We start from the raw sequence: 22,711 nt of genomic DNA, 5'->3' as shown, positions 1-22,711 counted from the left end.
CTTTTTTAACCTAGTATTTTCAACTACAACTTTTATATCATCCTGTCTACCATCTTACTAGCATATTATAACCAAGTCATTGCCATTTTTATTTTTATCATTTTTTTTATTATTATTTTGCTACCTTAATTTGTGTATTTTATCCTGTCAATTTAAATCTAATTATACTCTAATTCTTGTAAGCAACTTATATAAGACCTTAGTGCAATTACAATTGAGAGTCTTGTTCCTTTATTAGATTATTAGATTAATCACAGTTTTACTCTAGCTCATTCTAGCTCAATACATAGTCAATACCAAATTCACTATACTAGACCATAGTGCAATTACTAGTGAGAGACTGGTGCTATTTGTAATTTGTATTTTTATACTATTAGACTAAACCTAGTTGTACTATAGCTCTTTCTAGCTCAATACATAGTCAATACCAAATTCACTATATTAGACCGTAGTGCAATTACTAGTGAGAGACTGGTGCTATTTTTAATTTGTATTTTTATACTATTAGACTAAACCTAGTTGTACTCTAGCTCATTCTAGCTCAATACATAGTCAATACCAAATTCACTATATTAGACCGTAGTGCAATTACTAGTGAGAGACTGGTGCTATTTTTAATTTGTATTTTTATATTATTAGATTAAATTCAGTTGTACCATAGCTCATTCTAACTCAATACATAGTCAATACCAAATTCACTATATTAGACCATAGTGCAATTACTAGTGAGAGACTAGTGCTATTTTTAATTTGTACTTTTATATTATTAGATTAAACCTATTGTACTTTAGCTCACTCTAGCTCAAAACATAGACTCCACAAAAGTCATTATTAGACCTTAGTGCAATTACAAGTGAGAGTCTTGTTCTATTTTTAATTTGTATTTTTAAATTACTAGTTTATACCTAGTTGTACTTTAGTTCATTCCAGCACAACACATAGACAACATCAACTTCATTATGTGTAGTAGTGACTATACCCTACATTACCAAAATACTCTAGCTATATACTTGTCCAAACTTCCTACCACTACAGATATCAGTACTAGAACTCAACACACAACTCAGGATATAAATAACCATAATTTAAACCTAGAAGATGATTGATCACGTTGACTCTGATCTAAACCTCCATAATCTGACACCCAATCAAAACCTATTGGAAAGTAACTGCCTTTATTACACAGCATCACAAGCCACCACTATCCTAAACAATGCTAAAAGTCTATCAGTACTTAACTACAACATCAGGTCCTTAAGCAAACACTATGATGACCTCCTAGCACTCCTTGAATCACTAAAGACACCCTTCTCCTGCATTATTCTTACTGAGACCTGGCTTAAGCAGGACACAATAGATATCTACCCTCTACCAGGATACACAGCAATTCACAACTGCAGAACAAACCAAGTTGGGGGTGGTATTGCAATCTATTACTCTAATCAATTATCTTGTCTTAGCATCACTTGCTTTAGTGATGAATATGGGGAATACATTTTTGCTAATTTTACTGTAAAAAACCTTAAGACGCCTATAACAATCGGTGCCATTTACCGGATACCTCACACAAACATCCCAAATTTCAGTGAGAAATTAAAGTCACTAATAACAAACAGACAAATGAATAAGCACCACCTTCTCTTAGCTGGAGACTTCAACATCAACCTTGGCCTACCAGATGATCAGCCTGTAACTGATTTCATCAACAAAATGAACAACACACTTCTCATACCAACAATAACTAAACCAACCAGGCTCACTGAGACAAGTGCAACCATAATAGACCACATATGGACCAATATACTAGCCCCCCTTAAATCAGGGATAATCACAGATAGCACTACAGACCACTACCCTACCTTCCTCCTGACAAACATTAGCAAACCACCACTTGAATACAACAAAGTCTCATTTAGACTCCATGACGAGGCCTCAGTAAGGAAGTTCACAGCTGACCTAGAGACTGTTGATTGGCCTACAGAATTCTCCAAGGCCAATGGTATTGATGACTGGACAGACATTTTTCTTAACAAATTACTTAGACTATACAACAAACATTGTCCTATAAAAACAAAACAGATCACAAACAAACGGCTTGGTTGCCCATGGCTAACCAGCACCATTCTGAAATCCATTGACAAGAAACACCAATATGAAAAGCAATATAGACTGGGCTTAATACACAAAGATACTCTTAAACACTATTCATCAGCTCTCACCAAAGTGATAAAAAAAGCCAAACAACTATACTACTCCAGTAGATTCACAGACACTAGAGGAGATATAAAAAAGACCTGGAAAACACTCTCTCAGATTCTAGGGACCCACAAACTGAGAAAAACCAAGAATATTGTCCTAACTAAACCTAATGAAACACCACTACATCCCACTGACACAGCTAACAAGATAAACGACTTCTTCTCAAACATAGGATCTAATCTCGCCAGTAAAATCCCACATACCAATGCCCATGCCGGGGACTACCTAGATGGAAATTTCCCTAATTCCTTCTATCTTGCACCAACTGAGCCCACGGAAGTCATTGAGATCATAAAGTCACTTAAAAATAACTCGGGGAATCTGTCTCATGTCCCACCATTACTGTACAAGCGAGCGGCCCATGTCCTTTCGCATGCTATTTCATTACTTTTTAACAAGTCAATAGAGACTAGCACCTTCCCGAAACTACTCAAGATGGCAAGGGTTACACCAATACATAAAGGTGGTGACCCTACAGACTTAAACAACTATAGGCCAATATCTAACTTACCATTGCTATCCAAAATCTTTGAGAAACTCGTGCACAGGAGACTGTATTCATTTATAACGGCTCAAAACATACTCAACCCCTGCCAGTTTGGATTCAGGAAAAATAAAAGCACTAATGATGCAATCATAAAAATGCTAGATCTGCTTTACACAGCATTGGAAAATAAGGAATATCCACTAGGAATTTTTATTGACCTAAGAAAAGCTTTTGACACAGTAGACTACGACATCCTACTCCACAAACTTGATCACTACGGTATAAGAGGCCATGCGCTTGCTTATTTCAAATCTTACATTACTAATAGGTATCAGTACGTCACCATTAAAGACACAGCATCAGCAACACGGCCACTTGATACTGGAGTTCCGCAGGGAAGTGTCCTTGGTCCCCTGCTCTTCCTCATATACATCAATGACCTTCCAAACGTATCCCAACACCTGAAACCCATTCTCTTTGCTGATGACACGACTTATGTCATCTCTCACCCTATTCTTGCCACCCTCAACACCATTGTGAATGAGGAGCTGATTAAAATATCGACTTGGATGACAGCCAATAAACTTACGCTTAACACTGACAAAACCTACTATATTATGTTCGGTAGCAGAGCAGGAGATGCACAAATTAACATTAAGATTGACAACACTCTAATTACCAGAAATAATGGGGGAAAATTCCTAGGCTTATACCTTGATAACAACCTGAATTTCAGCACCCATATCCAGCATATAGCCAAAAAAGTATCCAAAACGGTTGGGATCCTCTCCAAGATACGATACTACATGCCTCAAAATGCCCTTCTCACACTATAGAATTCACTTAATTATCCATATCTCACATATGCTATTTGTGCTTGTGGATCAACTGCAGCAAAACACCTAAAGCCAATAATAACCCAACAAAAAGCCGCAGTAAGAATAATCACTAAATCATATCCCTGGCAACACCCCCCCCCCCACTCTTCATAGATCTAAACTTACTCCCAGTTCAGTACATCCACACTTACTACTGTGCAATCTACATCTACAGGGCCTTAAACTCTAATATCAACCTTGACCTAAAACGCTTTCTTGATAGTTGTGACAGAACCCACAGGCATAACACCAGACATAAACATCTCTACGACATTCTCCGTGTCCGACTAAACCTTTACAAAAATTCAATGTATGTCAAAGGCCCTAAAATCTGGAATACCCTACCTGAGAACTCTAGAACTGCAGACACATTCATCACCTTCAAAACTACCATTAGAAAACATCTTATCTCCCTGATACACCCCGTCAACTAACTATACGAATACCACCTGGTGGTTCACACTTACACTCACTCACTCATTTGACCATAAACAGAAATATTAATCTCAGTCTTAAAATAATGAATCCTGTGATACTCCAATACTGAAACTATGTACTGTGCCAAAACAAAAGCATTCACATTGCTAAACTCACAAACTAGTATTTAGTCACTTAGCCATAATACCAACTTACCTCATAATTTGTAATATTTTACAATTAAGAATAAAACTAAGTATGCCCGAAATGCCTAGCCATGCTAAGCGTTCTAGTGGTACACTCTGTAATCACAATTTTACTACATGTAAACCAAACAATGTAATCCTTATAGAGAATAAACTTTGAATTTGAATTTGAATTTGAGAAGGTCGCCTGAGTGTTTAAGATGAGCGGGGCTGATGGTCCCCAGAAGGCAGGAAAGATGTTTGGCAAGAACTCCGGCTAGTTTGTGTGGAGCACTGCCTATTCCTGACGTGATTGGTCTGAGAGGAATATTGTGTTTATGGGTCTTGGGTAAACCATACATGTGTGCTGGTTTAGGGTTGCTTGGTAACAGGTGGAGGCTGTGACAAGATTTACGTAGGTGAAACAGCAAGAAACCTCTACACCTGCCTCAATGAACACATTTACGCATGTAGGAACGATAACTTGAACAACGCCTGTGTACAACACCGAAATTCCACCAATCATCTCATGAAATTCAGAGACGCCCAATTAGTGATCAAAGAAACTAATTTCCGCAGACGCAAGTGCCTTGAATCAGCACTGATCGCTGTTTCGAATACAATTAAACAAAACAACGGCAGCTTCACCATCTCCGAAGTCTTAGCAAGAATCCTCCTGTTAGGTAAGACACATATGCAACAGTTAGGTATCAAGAATCCTCCTGAAAACAGTAAACCCTGCCATCACATAGTCTCTCCTGTTATACTACACAAAGCACATTACAGAGAGTGAACACTGAAACAAGCTGCCTCTTTCCAGTCTATATTTGTCCAACCTATTTTTATGTTATCCAAGTAATAGCTTTTATATCCTTTTACTCATAAACGAATTAATTGCTCTACCATACTGTATTACTTTTGTCACTACTACTACCACTAGTGAACATCGAAATGGTACCTCACTAGTATTGCACCTCACTCTTAGCCTTTATATACCCTCTGTGTCCATGTATTGTTTGTAATGGCTTGATAAATCTCCTGGAGAGCGAAACGTTGCCACAATAAAATGTCACATTAGTTGCACTTGTGTCCTTTTACTTTACATAATTTATCTTCTTCAGGCCCACTATAAAAATTAATTACTGGAATATTGTTAGTGTCTTCCTGTGTAAAAACCGAGAGAAAATAATTATTTAAAATCGAGCACATTTCATTCTCTTTGTCAGTAAGATGCCCATAGAAATAAATGGTATAAAATACCGACACAATGGCAATATAAACACAAATGCAGTATAATGTGATCCTTTATTGACTACGTTTCGCCCACACAGTGGGCTTTTTCAAGTCACAAACAGAACTACCTGGGGTGGAAGGAACGCGAGTATTTATAGTCCGGCTGAGGTCAGGTGAAGAATGCTGCATCTGATGATGTACCGAGTTGGGTTGTAGAGTCTAAAAACTTGGGTAGCTTGGAAAGGAGACTGGACAAGTTTGTGAGCAGACCTTCTACAGTGTTCTTATGTGGGATAGCGATGAAGAAGTTTCTTGGCAAGTGGTTCAGCTATGTTATAGAAGCCACTATTCTGGTTGAAGTTGTCGGATATAGAAATAAGTGATGATTCCAGGATTCTTCGGTATTGGGTGTTGTCTTCTGTGGCGATAAGTCTTGAGTTTCTGTAGTTTATCAAGTGGTTGTGTGAATTACGGTGTTGTACGCAGGCATTCCTTGTGTCGTCAGACCTGCTTGCCTATTGGTGTTCTGAAATACGTGTTTGGAGGTCCCTTGATGTTTCGCCCACGTATAACTTGTTGCAGTCATTACAAGGGATTATGTATACCCCTGCAGAGGATGGAGGCTTGTCCTGCCTACTACTGGTGATGTCCTTGATGGTCGTGGTTGTGGAGGTAGATACTTGGAATGATGTTTTGGCAAAGATGTTGGAAACATGTTTGGCAATGGAGTTGGTGGGAAGGACTATGTATCTCTTCTCGGCAGTGTCTTCTCTGGGTGTGTTGAAGATGTTTAGTGCTCGCCGTCTGCAGTCTCTGATGAAGTGACGAGGATAGTGGAGTTTGGAAAATACCTGTTCAATTATAGTGCATTCTTCCTCAAGGAACTCGTTGCTGCAGATTCTGAGTGCACGCAGGAAGAAGCCTATAATTACACCACGTTTGGTGGCTTCTTCCTGCGTGCACTCAGAATCTGCAGCAACGAGTTCCTTGAGGAAGAATGCACTATAATTGAACAAGTATTTTCCAAACTCCACTATCCTCGTCACTTCATCAGAGACTGCAGACGGCGAGCACTAAACATCTTCAACACACCCAGAGAAGACACTGCCGAGAAGAGATACATAGTCCTTCCCACCAACTCCATTGCCAAACATGTTTCCAACATCTTTGCCAAAACATCATTCCAAGTATCTACCTCCACAACCACGACCATCAAGGACATCACCAGTAGTAGGCAGGACAAGCCTCCATCCTCTGCAGGGGTATACATAATCCCTTGTAATGACTGCAACAAGTTATACGTGGGCGAAACATCAAGGGACCTCCAAACACGTATTTCAGAACACCAATAGGCAAGCAGGTCTGACGACACAAGGAATGCCTGCGTACAACACCGTAATTCACACAACCACTTGATAAACTACAGAAACTCAAGACTTATCGCCACAGAAGACAACACCCAATACCGAAGAATCCTGGAATCATCACTTATTTCTATATCCGACAACTTCAACCAGAATAGTGGCTTCTATAACATAGCTGAACCACTTGCCAAGAAACTTCTTCATCGCTATCCCACATAAGAACACTGTAGAAGGTCTGCTCACAAACTTGTCCAGTCTCCTTTCCAAGCTACCCAAGTTTTTAGACTCTACAACCCAACTCGGTACATCATCAGATGCAGCATTCTTCACCTGACCTCAGCCGGACTATAAATACTCGCGTTCCTTCCACCCCAGGTAGTTCTGTTTGTGACTTGAAAAAGCCCACTGTGTGGGCGAAACGTAGTCAATAAAGGATCACATTATACTGCATTTGTGTTTATATTGCCAAGATGCCCATAGTTATTTTTAAGGGGACCTATCTTATCTCTAACTTATGCCGCTCAGTTTTGGTCTCCATACTACAGGATGGATATAGACTCATTGGAGAACATACAGAGAAGAATGACTAAAATGATTTACTGTGTAAGGAACCTCCCGTATGAAGATAGACTAAAAGCCTTGAATCTCCACTCTCTGGAGAGACGTAGAGTGAGGGGAGATATCACTGAAGTGTATAAGTGGATGATGGGTATAAACAAGGGAGATATTAATAAAGTGCTGAGGGTGTCGAACCAGGTAAGAACCAGAAATAATGGATTTAAGTTGGATAAATTTAGAGTTAGAAAAGACATAGATAAGTACTGGTTTTTGAACAGAGTTGTGGATGCGTGGAACAATCTTCCGAGTAGGGTGATTGAGACTAGGAGCTTGGGTAGCTTTAAAAAAGAGACTGTAAAGTAAAAGGACACAAGTGCAACTAATGTGACATTTATTGTGGCAACGTTTCGCTCTCCAGGAGCTTTATCAAGCCATTACGTAATGGCTTGATAAAGCTCCTGGAGAGCGAAACGTTGCCACAATAAATGTCACATTAGATGCACTTGTGTCGTTTTTCTTTACATATTGTCGGTAATTCTACCAACTTTATTACAAAAAGAGACTGGACAAATACATGAGTGGGAGGGGCTGGGTTTGATTGGTGTCACTGGGTACGGGAGGATATTCTTGGGTAGCTTTGGGTAGGGGTCGTTTTGATAAGGACCTGCTTGTATGGGCCAGTAGGCTTTCTGCAGTGTTCCTCCATTCTTATGTTCTTATCTGGGTGAACTTACACAAATTACTGAAAGTTAAGACACATGTGCAACATCTGGATATCTTTATTGTAGACGTTTCGCCATCCAGTGGCTTTATCAATACAGATTCTAGGACATAATAGGAAGACAATAGAACTATATACAAAAGATGAGGTAATCAGTCCCTCAGCCTTGGAGTTAGTGTTCAGTGTTAGTGTTGTAATAAAGTTGGTAGAATTACCGACAATATGTAAAGAAAAACGACACAAGTGCATCTAATGTGACATTTATTGTGGCAACGTTTCGCTCTCCAGGAGCTTTATCAAGCCATTGGTAATGGCTTGATAAAGCTCCTGGAGAGCGAAACGTTGCCACAATAAATGTCACATTAGATGCACTTGTGTCCTTTTACTTTACACAGTGTTAGTGTTCACCACGATGCTGTGAACACTAACTCCAAGGCTGAGGGACTGATTACCTCATCTTTTGTATATAGTTCTACTGTCTTCCTATTATGTCCTAGAATTTGTATTGATAAAGCCACTGGATGGCGAAACGTCTACAATAAAGATATCCAGATGTTGCACATGTGTCTTAACTTTCATATTGTCGGTATTTTATACCTTTCTTGCACAAATTACTGAAGCTGAGAGAGAAATTCACCATTGGTTAGTGTATTAGCAAAGGTTAAGAAGGTATGACACGAAATCGTAATCACACGATTGCAAACAAACCATACCACGGGTGGGGTTAGAACCAGCAGCAACAGCCTGGTTGATCAGGCTCTGATCCACCAGGAGGCCTGGTCACAGACCGGGCCGCGGGGGCGTTGACCCCCGGAACTCTCTCCAGGTAAACTCCAGAGAGTGACAAAACTCAAGACCAACTCACTGATCGCGGGTTCTAACCCCACCCGTGGTATGGTTAGGAGGGTAGCCGGGATAACCCCAGGATGACCCTATGTGACCCCAGGTGACCCCAGGTGACCCCAGGTGACCCCAGGTGGGAGGTACTCACCGTCAGCGGAGGTAGCGAGGCGGAGGTCGTCAGGATACTGGTCAATAAGTCGCTTAATAAGATCAATCTGTTCTATGGTTAGTTGTACAGCGTTGAGTCTTTGTGATTCACACGGCACGTACGACACCCAGAACTGTGGAGAAGAGTTAGTGGTGGTACTAGTTAGTAGTGGTACTAGTTAGTCGTGGTGCTAATTAGTGGTGGTACTAGTTAGTCGTGGTACTAGTTAGTGGTGGTACTAGTTAGTGGTGGTAATAGTTGTACAGCGTTGAGTCTTTGTGATTCACACGGCACGTACGACACCCAGAACTGTGGAGAAGAGTTAGTGGTGGTACTAGTTAGTAGTGGTACTAGTTAGTCGTGGTGCTAGTTAGTGGTGGTACTAGTTAGTCGTGGTGCTAGTTAGTGGTGGTACTAGTTAGTCGTGGTGGTAGTTAGTAGTGGTACTAGTTAGTCGTGGTGCTAGTTAGTGGTGGTACTAGTTAGTCGTGGTACTAGTTAGTGGTGGTACTAGTCAGTGGTGGTAATAGTTGTACAGCGTTGAGTCTTTGTGATTCACACGGCACGTACGACACCCAGAACTGTGGAGAAGAGTTAGTGGTGGTACTAGTTAGTAGTGGTACTAGTTAGTCGTGGTACTAGTTAGTGGTGGTACTAGTTAGTCGTGGTACTAGTTAGTGGTGGCACTAGTCAGTGGTGGTAATAGTTGTACAGCGTTGAGTCTTTGTGATTCACACGGCACGTACGACACCCAGAACTGTGGAGAAGAGTTAGTGGTGGTACTAGTTAGTAGTGGTACTAGTTAGTAGCGGTACTAGTTAGTGGTGGTACTAGCTAGTCGTGGTACTAGTTAGTGGTGGTAATAGTTGTACAGCGTTGAGTCTTTGTGATTCACACGGCACGTACGACACCCAGAACTGTGGAGAAGAGTTAGTGGTGGTACTAGTTAGTAGTGGTACTAGTTAGTCGTGGTGCTAGTTAGTGGTGGTACTAGTTAGTCGTGGTACTAGTTAGTGGTGGTACTAGTCAGTGGTGGTAATAGTTGTACAGCGTTGAGTCTTTGTGATTCACACGGCACGTACGACACCCAGAACTGTGGAGAAGAGTTAGTGGTGGTACTAGTTAGTAGTGGTACTAGTTAGAGGTGGTACTAGTTAGTAGTGGTACTAGTCAGTGGTGGTAATAGTTGTACAGCGTTGAGTCTTTGTGATTCACACGGCACGTACGACACCCAGAACTGTGAAGAAGAGTTAGTGGTGGTACTAGTTAGTAGTGGTGCTGGTTAGTGGTGGTACTAGTTAGTGGTGGTACTAGTTAGTGGTGGTACTAGTTAGTAGTGGTACTAGTTAGTCGTGGTACTAGTTAGTGGTGGTACTAGTCAGTGGTGGTAATAGTTGTACAGCGTTGAGTCTTTGTGATTCACACGGCACGTACGACACCCAGAACTGTGGAGAAGAGCTAGTGGTGGTACTAGTTAGTAGTGGTACTATTTAGTCGTGGTACTAGTTAGTGGTGGTACTAGTCAGTGGTGGTAATAGTTGTACAGCGTTGAGTCTTTGTGATTCACACGGCACGTACGTCACCCAGAACTGCGGAGAAGAGTTAGTGGTGGTACTAGTTAGTAATGGTACTAGTTAATGGTGCCAGTTAGTGGTGCCGGTTATAGGACCCACGATGTGGCATCAGTTTAGATAATACTTGCAGTGTGCCAACTTGACCCTCCATCCCCTGCCCCTATTATTTTTCGCACAGTGCCACCTTCCACATTTTTATCTCTCTGAGAGTGCCAATTTCCTCCCTTAACCCCCCTCCTCACCCTGTCCTCCCTCACCACCACCACCATCACTCACTTCGTGCACCAAAAATCCCGTCAACTGGATTTTTTAACTCTCTTTCGCCCTCTCTCTCTCTCTCTCTCTCTCTCTCTCTCTCTCTCTCTCTCATACACACACACTGGAACATAGGCAAAAAAATTATATATATATATATATATGTATATATATATATATATATATGTATATATATATATATATATATATATATACATATACATATACATATACATATACATATACATATACATATACATATATATATATACATGGGTGAGATGTTATCAACAAATTTTGTTGAAAATAAGAAAAAGTTTTGGAGTGAGATTAACAAGTTAAGAAAGCCTAGAGAACAAATGGATTTTTCAGTTAAAAATAGGAGAGGAGAGTTATTAAATGGAGAGTTAGAGGTATTGGGAAGATGGAGGGAATATTTTGAGGAATTGTTAAATGTTGATGAAGATAGGGAAGCTGTGATTTCATGTATAGGGCAAGGAGGAACAACATCTTGTAGGAGTGAGGAAGAGCCAGTTGTGAGTGTGGGGAAAGTTCGTGAGGCAGTAGGTAAAATGAAAGGGGGTAAGGCAGCCGGGATTGATGGGATAAAGATAGAAATGTTAAAAGCAGGTGGGGATATAGTTTTGGAGTGGTTGGTGCAATTATTTAATAAATGTATGGAAGAGGGTAAGGTACCTAGGGATTGGCAGAGAGCATGCATAGTTCCTTTGTATAAAGGCAAAGGGGATATAAGAGAGTGCAAAAATTATAGGGGGATAAGTCTGCTGAGTATACCTGGTAAAGTGTATGGTAGAGTTATTATTGAAAGAATTAAGAGTAAGACGGAGAATAGGATAGCAGATGAACAAGGAGGCTTTAGGAAAGGTAGGGGGTGTGTGGACCAGGTGTTTACAGTGAAACATATAAGTGAACAGTATTTAGATAAGGCTAAAGAGGTCTTTGTGGCATTTATGGATTTGGAAAAGGCGTATGACAGGGTGGATAGGGGGACAATGTGGCAGATGTTGCAAGTGTATGGTGTAGGAGGTAGGTTACTGAAAGCAGTGAAGAGTTTTTACGAGGATAGTGAGGCTCAAGTTAGAGTATGTAGGAAAGAGGGAAATTATTTCCCAGTAAAAGTAGGCCTTAGACAAGGATGTGTGATGTCACCATGGTTGTTTAATATATTTATAGATGGGGTTGTAAGAGAAGTAAATGCGAGGGTCTTGACAAGAGGCGTGGAGTTAAAAGATAAAGAATCACACACAAAGTGGGAGTTGTCACAGCTGCTCTTTGCTGATGACACTGTGCTCTTGGGAGATTCTGAAGAGAAGTTGCAGAGATTGGTGGATGAATTTGGTAGGGTGTGCAAAAGAAGAAAATTAAAGGTGAATACAGGAAAGAGTAAGGTTATGAGGATAACAAAAAGATTAGGTGATGAAAGATTGAATATCAGATTGGAGGGAGAGAGTATGGAGGAGGTGAATGTATTCAGATATTTGGGAGTGGACGTGTCAGCGGATGGGTCTATGAAAGATGAGGTGAATCATAGAATTTATGAAGGAAAAAGAGTGGTGCACTCAGGAGTCTGTGGAGACAAAGAACTTTGTCCTTGGAGGCAAAGAGGGGAATGTATGAGAGTATAGTTTTACCAACGCTCTTATATGGGTGTGAAGCATGGGTGATGAATGTTGCAGCGAGGAGAAGGCTGGAGGCAATGGAGATGTCATGTCTGAGGGCAATGTGTGGTGTGAATATAATGCAGAGAATTCGTAGTTTGGAAGTTAGGAGGAGGTGCGGGATTACCAAAACTGTTGTCCAGAGGGCTGAGGAAGGGTTGTTGAGGTGGTTCGGACATGTAGAGAGAATGGAGCGAAACAGAATGACTTCAAGAGTGTATCAGTCTGTAGTGGAAGGAAGGCGGGATAGGGGTCGGCCTAGGAAAGGTTGGAGAGAGGGGGTAAAGGAGGTTTTGTGTGCGAGGGGCTTGGACTTCCAGCAGATATGCATGAGCGTGTTTGATAGGAGTGAATGGAAACAAATGGTTTTTAATACTTGACGTGCTGTTGGAGTGTGAGCAAAGTAACATTTATGAAGGGGTTCAGGGAAACCGGCAGGCCGGACTTGAGTCCTGGAGATGGGAAGTACAGTGCCTGCACTCTGAAGGAGGGGTGTTAATGTTGCAGTTTAAAAACTGTAGTGTAAAGCACCCTTCTGGCAAGACAGTGATGGAGTGAATGATGGTGAAAGTTTTTCTTTTTCGGGCCACCCTGCCTTGGTGGGAATCGGCCAGTGTGATAATAAAAATATATATATATATATATATATGTATATATATATATATATATATATATATATATATATATATATATATATATATATATATATATATATATATATATATATATATATATATATAAATATACAAGGAATTCGGAAGAGCAGGCGAAATATACACAAACTCTGATCTCTGGCTGAAGGAGACTCGAACCTACGAACCTTGGAACAAGGTACGCAGTGCTTTACCAATCTACCCACACTGGACAATACCTTGGAGTCCAGCTTGTGCTAGACTTTGATCCAAGGCAGCCAGCTTTCAGGGAGATGGCTTACAGCTTTTCATCTCATCCCTTGCATGCATCAGCCTTACTAGAGATATTAACAATGCAAGGAATTCGCACGAACAGGCGAAATATACACAAACACTGATCTCTGCATGCATATATATATATATATATATATATATATATATATATATATATATATATATATATATATATATATATATATATATATATATATATATATATATATATATATATATATATATATATACATGCATGGTGGTGGTGGAAGCAGGATTCATTCATAGTTTCAAGAGCAGGTACGGCAGAGCCAGCGAGTGAATCTGGAGAGAGTGATGAGTTAAGAAGCGGACCCAGGGTCCGTGAATCGTCCCCAGCATACAAAAAGAGGTGGGTACACACACACACAAACACACACACACACACACACACACACACACACACACATACACACATACACACATACGCACATACACACATACACACATACACACAAACATTCACACACACACACATACACACACACACTCGAAGGGGAGAAACCGACCAATCAAGCTGATTCTCAGGACGGAAACAGTGCGGAACAGGATCCTCCAAGAGAAACCACGGTTGAAATACTCGGAAGAGTACAAGAGGGTGTTCCTAGACAGAGACAGAACAAAATCAGAACGACAGCAGCTGAGGGAGAGGACAAAAAAGCGAAAGGAGCTAGGAAAAGAGACAAGGATGGAACCAGCAGAGGTCAGTCAGAGCAGAACAGAACAGCAAGGGCAAGCACACACACAACTATTCTCAGAACCATACAACCTATCACACCATCCCAACACACACTACAATCCATACCCACAGCCTCCACCCAACACCGAGCTATAGAATCCCACAGTATGCCACCAGGTCTCCCACCCTCACAGGCCCCCCAAACCACAGTGTTGGAAAGGAAACTGAAGGTATGGTACACAAACGCTGATGGAATAACAAATACGTGGGAGGAGTGGCATGAAAGAGTCAAAGAAGCATCACCGGACATCATAGCTCTCACAGAAACCAAGCTTACAGGTATGATAACAGATGCCATCTTTCCAACGGGATACCAAATCCTGAGGAAAGACAGAGGGAACAGAGGGGGTGGAGGAGTGGCATTGCTGATCAAAAATCGCTGGAATTTTGATGAGCTGGAAAGAGGAGACAGCGGAGAAGAAAGTGATTACATAGCGGGAATGCTTCACTCTGGAGGTCCCAAGGTGATGATAGCAGTGATGTATAACCCACCACAGAACAGCAGGAGGCCAAGACAAGAGTACAACGAGAGCAATAGAGCGATGGTTGACACACTGGCTAGAGTGGCCAGAAGAGCTCATGAATGCAGGGCAAAGCTCCTGATCATGGGTGACTTTAACCACAAGGACATCGATTGGGAGAACTTGGACCCACATGGGGGCCAAGATACATGGAGGGCTAAGATGATGGAGGTGGTACTGGAAAACTTCATGTGCCAACACGTAAGGGACACTACAAGAGAGAGAGGAGAGGATGAACCAGCAAGGCTGGACTTAGTATTCACCTTGAGTAGTGCAGATATTGAGGACATCACATATGAAAGACCCCTTGGGGCTAGTGACCATGTGGTTTAAGCTTCGAATACACAGTAGAGCTACAAGTGGAGGGAGAAGCAGGAAGGCCAGGACGAATGAAGCCAAACTACAAGAAAGGGGACTACACAGGAATGAGGAACTTCCTGAACGGGGTTCAGTGGGACAGAGAACTGGCAGGGAAGCCAGTTAATGAGATGATGGAATATGTAGCAACAAAATGCAAGGAGGCTGAGGAGAGGTTTGTACCCAAGGGTAACAGGAATAATGAAAAAGCCAGGATGAGCCCATGGTTTACCCAAAGGTGCAGGGAGGCAAAAACCAAGTGTGCTAGGGAATGGAAGAAATATAGAAGGCAAAGGACCCAGGAGAATAAGGAGAGCAGTCGTAGAGCCAGAAACGAATATGCACATATAAGAAGGGAGGCCCAAAGACAATATGAAAACGACATAGCAGCAAAAGCCAAATCTGACCCGAAACTGTTGTACAGCCACATCAGAAGGAAAACAACAGTCAAGGACCAGGTAATCAGGCTAAGGAAGGAAGGAGGAGAGACAACAAGAAATGACCGTGAAGTATGTGAGGAACTCAACAAGAGATTCAAAGAAGTGTTCACAGAGGAGACAGAAGGGGCTCCAGAAAGACGGAGAGGTGGGGCACACCACCATGTGCTGGACACAGTGCACACAACCGAGGAAGAAGTGAAGAGGCTTCTGAGTGAGCTAGATACCTCAAAGGCAATGGGGCCAGATAACATCTCCCCATGGGTATTGAGAGAGGGAGCAGAGGCACTATGTGTACCCCTAACAACAATATTCAATACATCTATCGAAACAGGGAGATTGCCTGAGGCATGGAAGACAGCAAATGTAGTCCCAATCTTTAAAAAAGGAGACAGACATGAAGCATTAAACTACAGACCAGTGTCACTGACATGTATAGTATGCAAAATCATGGAGAAGATTATCAGAAGAGTGGTGGAACACCTAGAAAGGAACGATCTCATCAACAGCAGCCAACATGGTTTCAGGGACGGAAATCCTGTGTCACAAACCTACTGGAGTTCTATGACATGGTGACAGTAGTAAGACAAGAGAGAGAGGGGTGCGTGGATTGCATTTTCTTGGACTGCAAGAAGGCGTTTGACACAGTTCCACACAAGAGATTGGTGCAAAAACTGGAGGACCAAGCAGGGATAACAGGGAAGGCACTACAATGGATCAGGGAATACTTGTCAGGAAGACAGCAGCGAGTCATGGTACGTGGCGAGGTGTCAGAGTGGGCACCTGTGACCAGCGGGGTCCCACAGGGGTCAGTCCTAGGACCAGTGCTGTTTCTGGTATTTGTGAACGACATGACGGAAGGAATAGACTCTGAGGTGTCCCTGTTTGCAGATGACGTGAAGTTGATGAGAAGAATTCACTCGATCGAAGACCAGGCAGAACTACAAAGGGATCTGGACAGGCTGCAGACCTGGTCCAGCAATTGGCTCCTGAAGTTCAATCCCACCAAGTGCAAAGTCATGAAGATTGGGGAAGGGCAAAGAAGACCGCAGACGGAGTACAGTCTAGGGGGCCAGAGACTACAAACCTCACTCAAGGAAAAAGATCTTGGGGTGAGTATAACACCAGGCACATCTCCTGAAGCGCACATCAACCAAATAACTGCTGCAGCATATGGGCGCCTAGCAAACCTCAGAACAGCATTCCGACATCCTAATAAGGAATCATTCAGGACCCTGTACACCGTGTACGTTAGGCCCATATTGGAGTATGCGGCACCAGTTTGGAACCCACACCTAGCCAAGCACGTAAAGAAACTAGAGAAAGTGCAAAGGTTTGCAACAAGACTAGTCCCAGAGCTAAGAGGTATGTCCTACGAGGAGAGGTTAAGGGAAATCAACCTGACGACACTGGAGGACAGGAGAGATAGGGGGGACATGATAACGACATACAAAATACTGAGAGGAATTGACAAGGTGGACAAAGACAGGATGTTCCAGAGATTGGACACAGTAACAAGGGGACACAGTTGAAAGTTGAAGACACAGATGAATCACAGGGATGTTAGGAAGTATTTCTTCAGCCACAGAGTAGTCAGTAAGTGGAATAGTTTGGGAAGCGATGTAGTGGAGGCAGGATCCATACATAGCTTTAAGCAGAGGTATGATAAAGCTCACGGCTCAGGGAGAGTGACCTAGTAGCGATCAGTGAAGAGGCGGGGCCAGGAGCTCGGACTCGACCCCCGCAACCTCAACTAGGTGAGTACAACTAGGTGAGCACACACACATACACACACACACACACACACACACACACACACACACACACACACACACACAAACATATACAACAGGCCTAGTGTCTAATCGACATGTGCCTAAGACAAAATGGTAACTAACATTCACATATAGGAGAGGGTAAAACAATGGAGATGGAATGACCACGAGAAGCACTTATCGTATGGTTAATGAAATGAACGGAGAAACAAATGGAATGGAAGGGGAACCTGCCTTTGAGGTCTGGAGGAAGATGCTAGAGGGAGTAGAAGGGATAACTGAAAAGCAAGAGAGAGAGAGAGAGAGAGAGAGAGAGAGAGAGAGAGAGAGAGAGAGAGAGAGAGAGAGAGAGAGAGAGAGAGAGAGGGGGGGGGGGGGAGGAAATTCAGTAAGACTAAGAAAGGAGCAGAGGAAAGAGAAAAATGATGAAAGAAATTAAAGGAAATAGGAATGATACAAGGAATAGAGAGAGAGAGAGAGAGAGAGAGAGAGGGGGGGGGGGGGGAGTAAATTCAGTAAGACTAAGAAAGGAGCAGAGGAAAGAGAAAAATGATGAAAGAAATTAAAGGAAATAGGAATGATACAAGGAATAGAGAGAGAGAGAGAGAGAGAGAGAGAGAGAGAGAGAGAGAGAGAGAGAGAGAGAGAGAGAGAGAGAGAGAGAGAGAGAGAGAGAGAGAGAGAGAGAGAAAGTTACTGTAGCTATTATGGAGAAGAACCTCTCAGGAATAATTATAAACACGATATTCCCAGATTGGTACAAAATACTATAAAAAATATGAAAACAAAGTAGGAAGAGGCAGAGAAGGAGGAAGAAGAAGCAGAAAAAGAGGAAGAGGCAGAGAAGGAGGAGAAGGAGGCATATCACTGATGGTGGGAGTCACTGGAGAACTGAGGAACCAGTAAAGTTGGACACACGGGATTTCTGAATTATATAGCAGGTGCTGTAATACAGACGAGTGTAATGATGAGAGTGGCATATATAATCCACCACCAGACATGAGGAGACCACATGTGGAGAATCATTAGAATAAGAGAACAATCATTCACATACTGAAGACAGCGAGAGAGAGAGAGAGAGAGAGAGAGAGAGAGAGAGAGAGAGAGAGAGAGAGAGAGAGAGAGAGAGAGAGAGAGAGAGAGAGAGAGAGAGAGAGAGAGAGAGAGAGAACAAGAAGGGTATATGAGCCACGAGGAGACTAACTTGGTAAACTGGCATCCCCATGGAGGACCACGGCGGACCACGGTGGACCATGGCGGACCACAGTGGATCACGGTGGACCACGGTGGACAACGGTGGACAATGGTTGTGTAAAACTTACGGAAGCAATGATGGAGAACTTTCTGAGCCAACATGTGGAGGAAACAACAAGAATGAGGGAGGTGGAGGAGGGGGGCGCGGAGCCCCCCTCCACACACACACACACACACACACACACACACACACACACACACACACACACACATACTACAAGAGAGAAAGGAGAGGATGAACCAGCAAGACTGGACCTAGTATTCACCTTGAGCAGTGCAAATATTTAGGACATCACATATGAAAGACCCCTTGGGGCCAGCGATCATGTGGTTTTTAAGCTTCGAATACACAGTAGAGCTACAAGTGAAGGGGGAAGCAGGAAGGCCAGAGCGAATGAAGCCAAACTACAATAAAGGGGACTACACGGGAATGAGCAACTTCCTGAACCGAGTTCAGTGGGACAGAGAACTGGCAGAGAAGCCAATTAATGAGATGATGGAATATGTAACAACAATGTGCAAGGAGGCTGAGGAGAGGTTTATACCCAAGGGTAACAGGAATAATGAAAAAGCCAGGCTGAGCCCATGGTTCACCCAAAGGTGCAGGGAAGCAAAAACCAAGTGTGCTAGGGAATGAAAGAAATATAGAAGGCAAAGAACCCAGGAGAATAAGGAGAGCAGTCATAGAGCCAGAAATGAATATGCACAGATAAGAAGGGAGGCCCAACGAATATATGAAAACGACATAGCAGCGAAAGCCAAATCTGACCCGAAGTTGTTATACATCCACATCAGGAGGAAAACAACGGTCAAGGACCAGGTAATCAGGCTAAGGAAGGAAGGAGGAGAGACAACAAGAAATGGCCGTGAAGTATGAGAGGAACTCAACAAGAGATTCTAAAAAGTGTTCACAGAGGAGACAGAAGGGGCTCCAGAAAGACGGAGAAGTGGGGTGCACCACCAAGTGCTGGACACAGTACACACAACCGAGGAAGAAGTGAAGAGACTTCTGAGTGAGCTAGATACCTCATAGGCAATGGGGCCGGATAACATCTCTCCATGGGTCCTGAGAGAGGGAACAGAGGTGCTATGTGTACCCCTAACAACAATGTTCAATACATCTATCGAAACAGGGAGACTGTCTGAGGCATGGAAGACAGCAAATGTAGTCCCAATCTTTAAAAAAAGAGAGACATGAAGCACTAAACTACAGACCAGTGTCACTGACATGTATAGTATGCAAAGTCATGGAGAAGATTATCAGGAGAAGAGTGGTGGAACACCTAGAAAGGAATGATCTCATCAACAGCAGCCAACATTGTTTCAGGGACGGGAAATCCTGTGTCACAAACCTACTGGAGTTCTATGACATGGTGACAGCAGTAAGACAAGAGAGAGAGGGGTGGGTGGATTGCATTTTCTTGGACTGCAAGAAGGCGTTTGACACAGTTCCACACAAGAGATTAGTGCAAAAACTGGAGGACCAAGCAGGGATAAGAGGGAAGGCACTACAATGGATCAGGGAATACTTGTCAGGAAGACAGCAGCGAGTCATGGTACGTGGCGAGGTGTCAGAGTGGGCACCTGTGACCAGCGGGGTTCCACAGGGGTCAGTCCTAGGACCAGTGCTGTTTCTGGTATTTGTGAACGACATGACGAAAGGAATAGACTCCGAAGTGTCCCTGTTTGCAGATGACGTGAAGTTGATGAGAAGAATTCATTCGATCGAAGACCAGGCAGAACTACAAAAGGGTCTGGAGAGGCTGCAGACCTGGTCCACCAATTGGCTCCTGAAGTTCAACCCTACCAAGAGCAAAGTCATGAAGATTGAGGAAGGGCAAAGAAGACCGCAGACGGAGTACAGTCTAGGGGGCCAGAGACTACAAACCTCACTCAAGGAAAAAGATCTTGGGGTGAGTATAACGCCAGGCACATCTCCTGAAGCGCACATCAACCAAATAACTGCTGCAGCATATGGGCGCCTAGCAAACCTCAGAACAGCATTCCGACATCTTAATAAGGAATCATTCAGGACCCTGTACACCGTGTACGCTAGACCCATATTGGAGTATGCGGCACCAGTCTGGAACCCACACCTAGCCAAGCACGTAAAGAAACTAGAGAAAGTGCAAAGGTTTGCAACAAGACTAGTCCCAGAGCTAAGAGGTATGTCCTACGAGGAGAGGTTAAGGGAAATCAACCTGACGACACTGGAAGACAGGAGAGATAGAGGGGACATGATAACGACATACAAAATGCTGAGAGGAATTGACAAGGTGGACAAAGACAGGATGTTCCAGAGATTGGACACAGCAACAAGGGGACACAGTTGGAAGTTGAAGACACAGATGAATCACAGGGATGTTAGGAAGTATTTCTTCAGCCACAGAGTAGTCAGGAAGTAGAAAAGTTTGGGAAGCGATGTAGTGAAGGCAGGATCCATACATAGCTTTAAGCAGAGGTATGATCACGCTCACGGTTCAGGGAGAGTGACCTAGTAGCGACCAGTGAAGAGGCGGGGCCAGGAGCTTGGACTCGACCCCCGCAACCTCAACTAGGTGAGTACACACACACACACACACACACACACACACACACACACACACACACACACACACACACACACACACACACACACACACAATACACATCAACCTTACCTTGTCTGCTGAATGGAATCCTGTCGTAACCTTCACCTCTGCTCTGTCCTCCCTCCCCCTTCCATTCCCAGTCTCTCGTTCCCTTCCTCCTCCCTCCTTCCCTTTCCACTCCCTCCTTTCCTTTCCACTTCCTTCTTCCCTTCCCACTCCCTCCTTTCCTTCCCACTCCCTTCTTCCCTTTCTGCTCCCTCTCTCCTTCCCTTCACACTCTCTCCCTTTTTTCCAATTCCCTTCTTCCCTTCCCACTTCCTTTATCCCTTCCTACTCCCTCCCACTATTCTTCTTTTACTCCCTTTGTCATTTCCTTCTCTCTTTCCCCTTCCTCTCTCCCTATTTTCTTTGCTCCCTCCCTGCAAATATCCACACGTCCCTCTCTCGTTATCCCGTTTTCCCCTCTTCCTCTGCGCTATCTATCACCTTTTGTTTATCCATCTTATTCTTCATTATGCGCTCTATACTGTCATTAGGACGCACCTAGACTCACCCAGGTGCCTTGCGTAATCACCTGGAGCCTCACAGGTGAGTCTTACAGGTTCTTCCCAGGACCTTTCTTAATTATATCACCAAATTGGTCTGGACACCTTTAAGATCCTGCAGGCAGGTGAGCGGCTGTCTTAGGTGCAGGTGGCTCACCTGCTGCCTCTACCGAACACTGGAAGATCAAGGTGCCTCACCTTGTTTAATGGATCGAATCACTTATTTTTTTATGAAGAGACAAGCTCGAGGTGCCTGTCTCACCTAAACCCAGGTTCAAGCCACCTGTTAAGTCACCTGTACAGAGGCCCAAGGCCATACAATAGAGCAGAAAACTAATGTAAGGGACCTGGGAGTAGTAATGTCTGAGGATCTCACTTTCAAGGATCACAACAGTGCCACGATCGCACGTGCAAAGAAAATGATAGGATGGATAATGAGAACTTTCAAAACGAGAGATGCCAAGCCCATGATGATCCTTTTCAAATCACTTGTTCTCTCTAGGCTGGAATACTGCTGTACATTAACATCTCCATTCAAAGCAGGTGAAATCGCAGATCTAGAGAGTGTACAGAGATCCTTTACTGCACGTATAAGTTCTGTCAAGCACCTTAACTACTGGGAACGCTTGGAAGCACTTGACTTGTACTCGTTGGAACGCAGGAGGGAGAGATATATCATAATCTACACTTGGAAAATCTTGGAAGGAATGGTCCCAAATCTGCACACAGAAATCACTCCCTACGAAAGTAAAAGACTGGGCAGGCGATGCAAAATGCCCCCAATAAAAAGTAGGGGCGCCATTGGTACACTAAGGGAAAACACCATAAGTGTCCGGGGCCCAAAACTGTTTAACAGCCTCCCATCAAGCATTAGGGGAATTGCCAATAAACCCCTGGCTGCCTTCAAGAGAGAGCTGGACAGATACCTAAAGTCAGTGCCGGATCAG

The 22,711-nt window shown here is 43.2% G+C and overlaps 1 protein-coding gene across 1 annotated transcript in view; it reads right to left on the bottom strand.

Annotated features, from left to right (window-relative positions):
• Positions 1-18,629, bottom strand: part of LOC128691548 (dipeptidase 1) — a 79,820-nt gene extending 61,191 nt beyond the window's left edge. The window contains exons 1-2 of the mRNA XM_070088947.1: positions 18,579-18,629; positions 9,094-9,226 (exon numbers count right to left, since the gene is read on the bottom strand). Of these exons, the coding sequence (XP_069945048.1) occupies positions 9,094-9,226; positions 18,579-18,629 (184 nt within the window). The remainder of the gene's footprint in view (positions 1-9,093; positions 9,227-18,578) is intronic.
• Positions 18,630-22,711: the final 4,082 nt, after the last annotated feature.

Source organism: Cherax quadricarinatus, chromosome 26, assembly GCF_038502225.1.
Source record: "Cherax quadricarinatus isolate ZL_2023a chromosome 26, ASM3850222v1, whole genome shotgun sequence".
Lineage (NCBI taxonomy): Eukaryota > Metazoa > Arthropoda > Malacostraca > Decapoda > Parastacidae > Cherax > Cherax quadricarinatus.
The sequence above is the reverse complement of the archived record's forward strand: the minus strand, read 5'-3'. Positions and strand labels throughout refer to the sequence as shown.